The sequence below is a fragment of the Xenopus laevis genome, chromosome 2S (assembly GCF_017654675.1).
Source record: "Xenopus laevis strain J_2021 chromosome 2S, Xenopus_laevis_v10.1, whole genome shotgun sequence".
Classification (NCBI taxonomy): Eukaryota; Metazoa; Chordata; class Amphibia; order Anura; family Pipidae; genus Xenopus; species Xenopus laevis.
The window spans coordinates 131,157,517-131,170,610 of record NC_054374.1 but is presented as its reverse complement, the minus strand read 5'-3'; the positions used below and the strand labels follow the sequence as shown (position 1 = coordinate 131,170,610).

The window sequence follows — 13,094 nt, the reverse complement described above, 5'->3', positions numbered from 1 at the left end:
TTTTGAAGGTTAAATACATTTTATTTTGTATGAAGTACTGATTAATACATATAAAGGTTTGCACAAACAAGTCGATTGCACATGTGTACAAACAAGCTTAGCTTCTCACCATCAGCAGAGCCAGAAACTTTGCAGCTGTTGCTGTTGTTTCCCCTGGGTTCATAGCCTTCTACACAGAGGCAATGGTAACTCCCCAGAGTGTTGATGCACTTCTGGCTACATGGGTAAGTTGTAGTGCACTCATCAATATCAACACAAGTTTTGCCATCATCCTTTAGCCGGAATCCAGGACGGCATCTGCACTGCATAGGTCAGAGAAAACATCAATAACATTAAAAGAAGTAGAAAAGGAAAAAATGTTCTCTCAACAAGCTTTGCTTCCCATTACAGTGGTTCTACCATGCTGTCACCACTGCAATATCATTTCTATGTATCTTGTATTTATTCTGTGGCTTCAACTTTTGTAGATGTAAAATCCAAGTCTTATATACCTTGTATCCAATCTTTTGATCTTCACACTCCTGGCTACAGCCACTTAACTTCCGGTTTAGACACTCATTTATGAAGCAGTTGAGCTCATCTGAGCCATCTCCACAGTCGTCATTGTTGTCGCACAGAAGGTTATCAGAAATACAGGTCCCATTCTTACAGAGATAGAATGTTTCATTGCATTTGTTGTCTGTAATAAACAATGGGACAGCAAGAATATTACCTTCTACCCAAGCCACAAGCTCCTGTTATATTAAAATACACAGGACAACTACAAACATCTGTAATTGTACTGTAGGAACAAAATAAAACAACATGATTAATTATCTGAAATTGTGAGGGACTTCAAACGTGCAAGCTACTCAATGCAGCAGCTGCCTGGAGACCCAGAAGCTTAGATAGCCCAGTGGGGATCCTGGCTGATGCCCAGTTCCAATCTATGCGTAGAAAATAGGTCATCATTCAAAAGGTAAACTGGACATGGGTGATATTTGTGTGGGACCCATTAACTTATCGTTATACCAAAGAACCGCAGAAAATTCTGAATCCTTTAATATCAGCAATGTGAAATATTTCCAAAAGCAAACCTGGCAATTGTATTAACATTTTGTAATTCTATTTAATTAGTGGTCCCCATAGAATATTTTCATTACACCTATAATTTCCGAATTTCCTTTAATAAACACATCTATCTATCCAGGGAGGGAGAGGCGGGTGAAGAAGGGAGAGGCGGGTGAAGGAGGGAAGGGCTGGTGAAGAAGAGGGGAGAAGGAAGGAGAGAGCTAGAGAGGGCAGCAAACACAGACTAGGGGTAGGCAGAAGATGCTTAATGAGTACTTGCCAAGCACCCCCTTATCGTTGTGCCCTAGGCAGGTGCCTCTCCTGACTACCCCTAGTTCTGGCCCTGTATCCATCTATTATAAAATCAAAGAAGAAAACATTTTAAATTAACTTTATTTCTAATACAGCCTATAAACAGAACACATACATTATTTCCCTAATTAGCATCTCTTCTCTTGCTTCTATGTCTTTCATCCTACCTGTGCTAGTACAACGTGGATTCTTTGGTGCCTCATCGGATTTGTCATGGCAGTCAAATTCACCATCACATTCCCACTTTTGTTGGGACAGACAGCGGCCATTTTCACACCGGAATTCCTCAGGACCACACGTAGGGTATTCTGTAAAAGCATTGTGCCAAAAAAAAATGCCTTAACATACAGTATGGAAGTCAGAAAATAAGAATTGTTCACAAATTAACAACAGAGACTTCAAGCTGTGCTTTTTATTTATTATCATAGCTAATTTCATATGTTACATGCACAGATAATATCTGGTAAAGTCACTTGATGCACCTGTCAGCAATGTCCTGATAAAGTGCATCATATTCTGCATGTATGTTTTTTTATTGCGTATTGGAATTACACAGCTCATCGCACTACTTACCACACTCAGGAGACTCATCTGATCCATCACTGCAGTCAGCATCATGGTCACAGACAAATTGTTTGGGGATACATTGACGGTTCTGGCACATGAACTCCTTGGAGTCACAGGTATTGTTGAAAACTGAAATTGGAATACAAACAAACACACATAATTTATGAAAACACAGTCATCTTGTATTAATGACTCCAAACAGAAACAAAACACAGTACTGGCCAAAATCTTAATTGTAAGATTGGATACTGTCTATTTCTATGACAACATGGCATTGACTTTATTCTTTATAAGCTGACCACATCCATTTTTCATAGTAATCTTACAGACTGTAGTCATTAGTCATTATGAAGTTGTAGTTCAGTTTTGGTTATTGAGTAACTGGTTAATATTCAGACTTTCTCAGTATTCTACCACAGTTCTGTCCAACCTTGTTATTAGCTGACTTGTCATTAGATACATATTTGTATCTAATGCCAACATGTAGTGACTAAACTCCAGTTGAACTGCTCTGCATTAGCAGAATACCCCATAAAGAAATATCTATTAACATAAGATTGGTGCTACCTGGCCTATATACAAAATTGCACAGCAGCTGATACAGCCATGGCAAAAGACAATCTTATTCCTCTCCTAAATACTATTGCTGAGCTCACCTCCCTATAGTTAATGTAAGCAAATGTCTTTCATCCGTGTTATATCATACAATTTACTAGTTTTCTTATAAAGACCACAATATTATTGACAAGAGTAGAAACTGTTACTATTAATATTTAGTGAGATACACGCAAATGCAATCTTACTGCCCTAAGCATTCTCCTAAGGAACTGGATATGCCAAAATATGCACGCACTCAAGGACGTGTCTCCAAACCAGGTGTATAAAAGTAACAGCCTTATATTAAGTAGAAATATATAAGCAGGTGACCAGATGCACATTCTGCTCTCCTTGTTACTTGTTATTTGGCACCTGGTTGGAGAATTCTCCTTCAGTACCCGAATTACCCCCTGTAGTATTGCATCCAAACACTGAACCTATCTGAAGGCCCTACAGTTTGCTTCAGAGGGGTAAAAAAAACTTTCTGATCTTATTTTCCATGGTGCAATGAGACCAGTCTATGGATCAACTTTTTGCTATGAGCAAATTTCAATAACCCTTCCAAATTTCAATCCAACCCTTTCTTAAAACTAATCAATACTGCCAGTAGGACCAATTTAAGTAAAGAAATGTTTGACTTCCACAGAAGAGTTACACAGTATAGGAGAACAAAAGTTATCATTAAAAAAAAAATCAACTAAAATGTAGTGGACCTTTCAAAATGCTGTTCACCTTTGAGTTAACTTTTAGTATGATGTAGGGAGTGAAATTCTGAGACAATTAGCAATTGGTTTTAATTTTTTTTATTATTTGTGGTTTTTGAGTTATTTCGCTTTTTATTCAGCAGCTTTTCAGTTTCGGCAATCTGCACTGAGTCAATTGAATAAGAGACTGAAATATGAACAAGCGAGGGCCTGGATAGAAAAATTAGTAATAAAAAGTAGTAACAACAATACATTTCTAGCCCTACAAAGTCTGTTTTTTTTTTTTTTACGATGGGGTCAGTGACTCCCATTGAAAGTTGGAAAGAGTCTGAAGAAGAAGGCAAATAATTCAAAAACTATAAAAAAGAAAACATTAAGGCCAATTGAAAAGTTGCTTAGAGTCATTCTATAACATAGTATAAGTTTAAAAACTAAAACTTTAAGATGAACAACCCCTGTTTCACAAATACTCTTCGCTGTTTTTAGCAGTTTATGAGTTCCTCAATCTAAAACTTTGTATTATGCTGGTAATAAGCCTAAATTAAAACTACTGTGAGAAAGTGCTATGAATATGCATAGAGTGAAGTGAGTTTTCAGATTGTATGGATTTATTTTGACTGATGCAGAAACCTGTAAAGTATTTTAGTGGCAAAAAAACCACTTATCAGTTAATAGAAAGACTCATTTGTACTCACTGCAGCCAGCATTCACACTCTCGTCAGCACCATCCTGGCAGTCTATATCGCCGTCACACAGCCAGCGTCGGGGAACACAGACATGCGTGCTAGGGCACTGGAATGATTCAGGGCTACATGTGTTTGATTCTATAAAATATAAAATTAAATCAGTGTCCACAGTCTAAATGTCGAAGATAGGCACTTTTCATTTCCATTTGTCTTTACTTACGGCAGGCGTCTCCTTCATCAGATTTATCGCCACAGTCATCAGATCCGTCGCACACCCAGTGTTTGGAGATGCAGCGATGGTTGCTACACTCAAACTGCATAGAAGTACAGAATTTGTCTAAAAATAATAAAGATAAAAGTCAGCCAAGTATGGCAATTGGGTAATTTTTAGCTTAATCCTTGGTTTAAAGTTAATGTTTTAACGCAGAGTTGTAGTCACTGGGCTTTATTTCTTTTTGCTCATGAAAAATTAAAATAAACAACTTTTTAAATGTTTAATTTAGTTGTTACCTACCACAGTGCATCTCATCTGCACCATTCTCACAGTCATTCTCCTTATCACACGTCCAGCTCATAGGAATGCAGCGTCCACTTGGACAAGCAAAGTAATTGACTGGGCACTTTAGCTTCCGGATCCCTGCACAAAAAAACAAAGAGAACATCACAGGTCTGCTCCAAACTTGCAAAGCATTTAGAAACAATTTGTGTGTGCTTTTTACCTAAAACTGAATCCACTGGAATTTTTCAGCACCTCTGCTTTGCCTTTCGCTAGTAGTCAAGAGGGGTTCAATATTCCTTTAGCACTGACAAACTATCCTTATTCTACCTGCAGTGAAGTCAACGTACCCTGCTTGCTTGTAGACAGTGATGAGCAACCTTCATTCCAGCCTGCATTACTTTATCAGTTTCCTGGACCAGTTGGATAGCAGGCTGCTAGTCGATGTATAAAGCAGGCAGGAATAAAGATTGCTCTCCACAGACTGAAGGCAGTGAGGAAAACATAGCACATTTACTTTACGCTGTTAGGAGTGAGACTGGGCTGTGAATGAAAGAGAATTTCTTAGCTACTGGGAAAAGCTAAAGCAATACAGGAGGGTGTGAAGTCCTGTGCAGAGCAGTTAGCAAGAAAATATATGGCAAAGGAAAAAGCAATTCTGAAATTCTAGACGGAGTCCAGCAATGCAGAATGTCCGTTATATAATCTAACTCACACAGACCCCCCCCCCCCCAAAAAATGTGAAAGCTGCTGTTCATAATGTATAGGGAAGCTTGAGGAACAGTTAGGGGCCAATTCATTAACTTCGAGTGAAGGGTTCGAAGTAAAAAAAACTTAGAATTTCGAAGTGTTTTTTGGGCTACTTAGACCTTCGACTACGACTTCGAATCGAATGATTCGAACTAAAAATCGTTCGACTATTCGACCATTCGATAGTCGAAGTACTGTCTCTTTAAGAAAAAACTTCGACCCCCTAGTTCGCCACCTAAAAGCTACCGAACCCAATGTTAGCCTATGGGGAGGTCCCCATAGGCTTGGCTAAGTTTTTTTTGGTCGAAGGATAATCCTTCGATCTTGGATTGAAATCCTTCGAATCGTTCGATTCGAAGGATTTAATCGTTCGATTCGAAGGATTTAATCGTTCGATTCAAAGGATTTAATCGTTCGATTCAAAGGATTTAATCGTTCGATTCAAAGGATTTAATCGTTCGATTCAAAGGATTTAATCGTTCGATTCAAAGGATTTAATCGTTCGATTCAAAGGATTTAATCGTTCGATTCAAAGGATTTAATCGTTCGATTCAAAGGATTTAATCGTTCGATTCAAAGGATTTAATCGTTCGATTCAAAGGATTAATCGTTCGATTCAAAGGATTTAATCGTTCGATTCAAAGGATTTAATCGTTCGATTCAAAGGATTTAATCGTTCGATTCAAAGGATTTAATCGTTCGATTCAAAGGATTTAATCGTTCTATCGAAGGATTATTCCTTCGATCGTAGTTTTTGCGCAAAATTTTAATTTTCAAAATTTTCATTCCCAGTCGAATATCGAGGGTTAATTAACCCTCGATATTCGACCCTTGATGCATCTGCCCCTTAATGATAACTTTTGAAGGTTTATTTAATTGAAATAAAATGCAATTCTGAAAACAATATACTGTATGTATATCTGAATTTATATTTTACAAAGGTTCATTTTCAGATACTGTATAATGCAGTAGCCATGGATCCGCAGCAAAGTACACCAGAAGAAACTATGCACTCAAATAAAAGTGTCCAGCACACTATAGAAAAGGCCTTGGGTGAATTCAATAAGTATCAAAAATATTTTAGACTGCCAAAAAACAGAATGGCAGCACAATGTTTCAGTGTAGTTGTTAAGACTCCTGCCAAAGTAAAAGTCATGGTCTCCCACAATCTCCCCAAACACTGGTCTGCTATAAGGCCTGAATGCCATACAATTCACTTCCTTATCTTTGTGAATATTAAAGGGGAACTATCGCAAAAATGAAAATTTAATACAAGCTTACAACCTCATACTGATGTAAGAAACTTTCCAAATACAATCAATTAAAAATTCTGCATTGTTTTTGAAATAATCAAGTTTATATTCACTATTCCTCTTTCAGCATCTGTTTCTCTTCATTCTGTCTTCATGCAGCAGTTGGGTGTCAGATGAATGAGCCAATATGTGTTATGGGGGGGCTCCCTTTCCTAGCAGATGTAATAGAGCTCACTCAAAAAACAATCTAACAAAATAGTACAGAATAGTAAATACAGAATTTTTATTTGATTGTATTTAGAAAACGTCTTATTTCAGTATGCTGAAGCTAATATTACATTTTCGCTATAGTTCAGCTTGAACATCTTGGGAAGAGGCCCAAGAGGTATCTATTTGTTCCCCAATGCAGTGATTTTTTTTGTGGCTAGACCCTTTGTATTTGAACCAGTAAAAGCAGCTAGACTTCTTCTCTCACCTGGACAATTTATTTCATCTGAGAAGTCTCCACAGTCATTGGAACCATCGCAGACCCAACTGGGTGCATAGCAAAGAGATGTACGCTTACAGTTTTGGAAAGTCACTCCTTTCACTCCCAGTTTGAAATAGCTGCTGCAGTCGGTAATGTCTGTGAATAAAAAAAGAAGGGCTATTGATTAAGTACCAGTGGTTCCACGAGCAGGACTTACTCAAGCATTTGGGCTCAATAATATTACTATAATCATAACATCTGTCTGACTGAAACCATAACATAATTAAAGTAAAAAGGCAAAGCTACCAAGAGCTGGATTTATATCTCTCACTTTACATTATTTAGATGTATGTAAGGCCGCAACACCCATGGAAACTTTAGCAGAGATTGCCCATGTTTATTCACACCAGGGTTTCATGGTAAATAACATATTCAGAGTTTATTCGTCTGACAGGAATAAACAGATACAGTACATTAGCAGACTGTAAACTTTCACAGCCTGCTCTTTACAGTGTCTCAGCTACTCAAAGTTATTTATCTAAAACAAACAAGCCTATAGCTAAAGTTTTTTTTTCAATTATTTCTCTGCGTGAACAGCATTCTCCACTTCCTGCTTCCCCCTCTAGCCAATCCCCTTTCCCCAGTTGGTGACTCACTTGCACTGACTGACCACAACCTCTGTTATTCTTCTCATCTGCTGTGAGTATTCTGAGAGAGACATTCCCAGATTTCACAGGTCACAAAAAAAAACATCAGATTGCCCTGAGACACAAAGTCCATATTAAAGCATGTCTACATATCCCAAAAGTCTGTTACTTACTGCAGTTCATTTCATCTGATGCATCCTCACAATCAATAAACTGGTTGCAGCGGCTTGAGTTCCCAACACAGGTCCCATCCCGGCAGCGGAATTCCTCAGAGGAACAATTTGTTTCTGCAAAACAGCAAGGGTCAACTGCTTATGTATATATCTTTAGAGCAGTCCCTATAAAACTGGCAACAGACGCACAGATCCTATCGTACGAATGGAGGATTTTTGGATCGTGTGTGGAGAGTGCCAACATCTTTCGTCCGGCGGAGATCGGTCGTTTGGTTGATCGGTCAGGTTTGATTTTGACCTTGACCTGCCGGAGCCCATTGCACATCGTAATCGGATCATTCGGCCGAACGTTCAGATTACCCCCGATATAGCCATGCTCGTTAATGGCATATCGGGGAAAGATCCGCTCGTTTGGCTATGTCGCCAAACGAGCGGATCTATGCGTCTATGGTCATCTTTAGGCACATGTTAGTGAGGCAAAGCACACTAACATGTGTGCTCATTTACAAAATATAAACGCACATTTATAGCTTGTAATAAATTAGTATATCTGTCAAACTAGCATTTCAAATGCTTAGGTTCCAAAAAAAAAAGGTTGTGGGAGTCAACATTGGCTGTTTCATATCTTGAGGTTACAAATGTCTACAACCTTGACCCTTACTTGCTTGGATACATGCTTGGATACAAAAAGTCTGAAAAACCTCAATGCTAGTATATGTGCACCAACACCTTTTCTATAGATGACCCCTACCAACTATCCTGTGACCAAACAACATTTTTTTCCAGTTAGAACATTTTGCAAACTTTACAGATGTGGCATTATTATTAAAAAAAAATGTAGAATTATTCACTGAAATCTGATTTTCTCAATTTAATTTTGCAATCTAACATGGTGCTAGACATGCAGGGATCAGCAGGGGGTAGATTTCAACTAAGGGTAAGGGCACACGCTGCTATTTCGGGAGATTAGTCGCCCAGCAACAAATCACTTCTTTTTCAGGCAACTAATCTCCCCAAACTGCCTTCCCATCGGCTAGAATCTACATCGCCGGCAGGATGGCACAATTTACATTCTAGCCAGTTGGAAGGCAGTTCGGGGAGATAAGTCGCCCGAAGAAGCGATTTGTGGCTGGGCGTCGAATCTCCCACAATAGCAGTGTGCACATAATAGTAATGGGAGGCTACAAGTTACCCTCAGCTTGCGACTTTTGTCTAAATATATTTAATGGTACGTGTTTTCAGAAGACAATTCCAGGCCAGAGGCTATACAAAAGGGAAATGACCCTCAGCAAAGTCTCAAGTGCTGTAGTAGTAGTTGTAATGGACTGCTTTTACGTTGTAGTGCTATCTAGAAAGGGGTGTAATCTGATCAGCTTTTTAGTTTAGACATGAAATACATGTTGTTGCAATGCACAAGTGAGTTTACCATCTACAGAACTAAAAATACTTACTTTTACAGGCTATCTCATCAGAGTTGTCACCACAATCATCCATCTCATTGCACCAGAGGGAACTAGAGATGCAACGTCCATTCGTGCAGTGTCTGAAACCTTTTCTGCAGTGGCGAGTTCCTGCGAATGGAGAAAAGAATCCATTGGATTTATCTGCAGTTAGAAATACACTAAGGTGTAAACTGTCATTTAATTTTGCACATAAATGTTCAAAATATCTGGAGAAATGTCAACCTCTGTCTTATCATAAGAATTTGCAAAGCTGCACATCACAACACATATACAGAAAATAACAATGCCATATGGTTAAGTTCAAATCAGACATTTATCTGTATCTTACTGCAGTAGGAGAGCTTCTCATCAGCCTTGTCCTTGCAATGGGGCACCCCATCACACGTCATGCTGTAGTTAATGCAGTCTCCATTGCCACATTCAAATTCATCAAACATATTGCAATTAGAATTAGGAGCTGGTGGCAAGAAACAAATATAAATCAGTGAAGTAACAATACATACACCTATTACAAGTGATTACATATATTAACATGTATTAAGCTTCTGCCTGGTTTCCACTTTAGTCTCACCACAGATGATCATACCAACCAGTGCAATATATAAAGAAGAAACGCTGTGCTCATCTATATGAAAGCAGACAGAGTATCCTTTTGCACTCACACATCCTGCCTGCACACATTATATACTATATGGCAACAAGTACTGAAACTTCCAATAGTGACACAGAGACCATTCAATTATATTGTCACATTCTTGACAATTCTAAACTTTTTTTTTTGTAAAAACATTATTAAAGGCTCCTTCATGTTTTAGCAGGATAACAACTTTGGGTAGAAGACAAGATCCATACAGAATTGATTTGCATTGATGGTAGTGGCACAGAGCCCTGACTTGAAACCAACTGCACATCCGTGGGATGGACTGGAATGCTGGTATCAACCAACATTATTGTCCAACCTCTTATGTATGAATAGAAACAAATGGCAGTAACTAATAACTGTGCTACAGCATCCAATGAGGGAACTACAGATAGAAAGATTAATTAAATCAGAACTTACAATTGCAGGTGAAATCTTCTTGAATAATTCGATCTCCCCTACATGTACAGTTCACTCTACCCTCAGGAGTGAGAACACAAACATCCTGGCAGCCCCCATTGTTGGTTTGGCAGGGGGATAATTCACCTTTTGGAGAAACAAGTGAGATATGAATACAACTATGCTGAACCGTTAGATATTGTTAGTGTAATAGTCTATATTGTCTAATGTTGTTTTGAAAACAGAACAGAAAGCAGTAAAGGACACAAACATTTTTCCAAATAGGTCTAAGTAGTACACTGATATGTTTTGGTTTAAGAACCCATTAAATGTAATATGAACAGGAAATATCATTACCAACTGGTTTTTTTTCACTTCCCTTTCACTATATGTAAAGCACTAGGAGTACAAATGGCTGCATATTGAACTGCTATAGCAGCTAGAAGTGCAAGCGTGCAATAGAAGACCTGACCCGATTCTTTGTATTCGGGATCTCTACCTACCAACTGATCCTTGTAAAAAGACTCCTCTATCAAACCAAATAGACCGCTCCAAGCTTACCCTCCCATCGGTTGTTCCAATCCCTCCTTGTTAGGTGCTCTGTCCGCAGCGTCACCACCGCTTAGTGTCAGTTCAAAGCCAAAAAGATGGACGGCACTCCGTTCAAGGAGGTAACAAGTTTATTGCAGGCTCCTACAAGGATCTTACGCCCTACGCGTTTCGGGATAAAATCAGTGGCGTAACTAGATATTACTGGGCCCCACAGCAAATTATTTTTCAGGCCCCCAAAATGTTTAGAGGTTGACTTGTTTCTCCAATATTTATTGAAATTGTACATGAATTAGGGCCTCATGGGGCCCCTATACCTCCTGGGCCCCCCTGCAGCCGCAGGGTCTGCTTCCTCTATAGTTACGCCCCTGGATACAATCCCTTAATCATAGGCATCATAGTGCAGTCCATCTTTTTGGCTTTGAACTTGTAAAAAGACTGCCTCTTTAATTAATGCTAGAGAATTGTTACTCACAGCTGTTTGTGTCGTTTGCTACTGCGATGATGCCCATGGGCTGCTGTGGGATGTCACCTCTCAGAATTTTCAGATCTGCGCCTATGTATTTGTTGGCACGGTGCACTGCCCTGCGCACCCAGTCTGTCCAGAAAATATATTCCCCGTAGACTGCCAGACCGAAGGGATGGACAGGATCAGTTTTTAAGATCGACTGGGTGATGGGAAGAAGAAAATCAGATTACGATATATATTTATATATATATGGATGTCACTGCACAACATCCTAATTGTGCTGCCCTCATAGTGATTCTGGCAGAATTACATTATAGATAGGTGCACGGCCATCTAGTGGCCACTCTCACTGAGGCAGCTATAAAAAACAGGTACTGTATTAAATATGTAAGCAGGAAGTGACCTAAACCAGGAAGTTCTAAAGTTGCTTTCACTTTGTATCTTTTCTCCACATGATTCTGGGTGTTTCTTCCTCAATCCTGGAACATCAATTGTCTGTAAGTTCATAATTGCACTAAGATGCTTATATGTATAAGTGTGTTTACATTTGTTCTGCATATGTGTATAATTATTCGCTGTTATCGGTATTGTTTTTTAGTTTCACAAAAATATCAATATAAAAGATATAAGAACGTTAGAATCCACCAGTAAATATTGCAAGAAAGCAACATCTTCTGTTTATTGAAGATTCTAGCTATTGTTTACTTACATATCTTTTTGTCCCGTCGTACTCGCATCGCTCAATCTTGTCCAAGGTGGCATCGGAGAAATAGAGCTTTTCAGCCTTATGATCAATGGCAAGTCCATTTGGGGTACGAATGTCTTTGTCAATAATAATCAGCACGTTTCCACCAGAGAGGGTGGCTCTCATAATACTGGGGTGCTGCTCATTCCAGTTGGTCCAGAACATAAGGCTATATAGATAAAGTGGGATAAAGTCATTGAAATCATTAAAAAAAATATTTCTGGGGAAGAGTTCTAACACTGACAGTGTTATAGTTCTAACACTGTGTACCTGGAAATGTCAACACTGATCAACTGTGCAGAAATATTTCAATCATTTTGTGACCAGAATTCCATTTGAAGTGTTTGCTTTAACTCAATAAAAAAGGGCCAATAAATTACAACTGTATAGTTATAACTGCAACCGCTTAGTAAGCAATATATGGTTAAATATTTGTTTGACACAAAGTTGTGACAGATTCACACATACTGTATACTCTGAAATAAATAACTGGGTTCCTTGTTTTTTTATAGCCATAGCCACGCAATTCATTCCAAAGAGCGAATCAAATGGAAGATGTCTCTTACTTTTGGCATTCATCCAAAACAAAGGCACGTGGGTGATCATCTCCAGACATCGTGACAACAGTCTCTCTGTCAAAGGCCCCCAAACGGCTTTGGTCAACAGTGTGTCTGGTGATGGTTGAGGTGGTATAACTAGTCCAGTACAAGGCATCCCATGCACGATGATATGCTAACCCTTCCACCGATCCCACATCTGTCAAAAACGTAGAAGAAATTAAGCTTGTTGTTTAACTTTATTATCTAATGACCTGATGACCATGTCTCTCTCACACGTATCCCTCTATACTGTTTTTACAATGGGACCATTAAAAGTACAACCTTTTATTCACAATGACCTATAATGGCAAACTATCCTGTTTTTAAGATACAAGAATTAGTGGCAACATCCAGGCCATACTTTATGGATTTCCATACTTTATTAATATGCTAGCACATTCCTACTGATTACTTAACTGTGCCAAAGATGGAGACGCTAGTAATTGTGAGAATGACTGTTCTAAATGTTATCCAGCTTTTATTATCTTTGTAATATATAGTTGTAACTAATTATCTGGAAGAATGG

General features: G+C 38.7%; 1 protein-coding gene across 1 annotated transcript in view; it reads right to left on the bottom strand.

The window, feature by feature from the left end:
* The window catches only part of lrp1.S (LDL receptor related protein 1 S homeolog), a 190,408-nt gene that overhangs the window by 41,513 nt on the left and 135,801 nt on the right, over positions 1-13,094 (bottom strand). Inside the window, 15 exon segments of the mRNA XM_018250057.2 lie at positions 110-302; positions 492-679; positions 1,530-1,670; positions 1,936-2,058; positions 3,926-4,054; positions 4,137-4,253; positions 4,431-4,553; positions 6,891-7,040; positions 7,705-7,818; positions 9,156-9,275; positions 9,496-9,624; positions 10,228-10,353; positions 11,231-11,423; positions 11,934-12,138; positions 12,536-12,725. Coding sequence (XP_018105546.1) covers positions 110-302; positions 492-679; positions 1,530-1,670; positions 1,936-2,058; positions 3,926-4,054; positions 4,137-4,253; positions 4,431-4,553; positions 6,891-7,040; positions 7,705-7,818; positions 9,156-9,275; positions 9,496-9,624; positions 10,228-10,353; positions 11,231-11,423; positions 11,934-12,138; positions 12,536-12,725 — 2,241 coding nt within the window.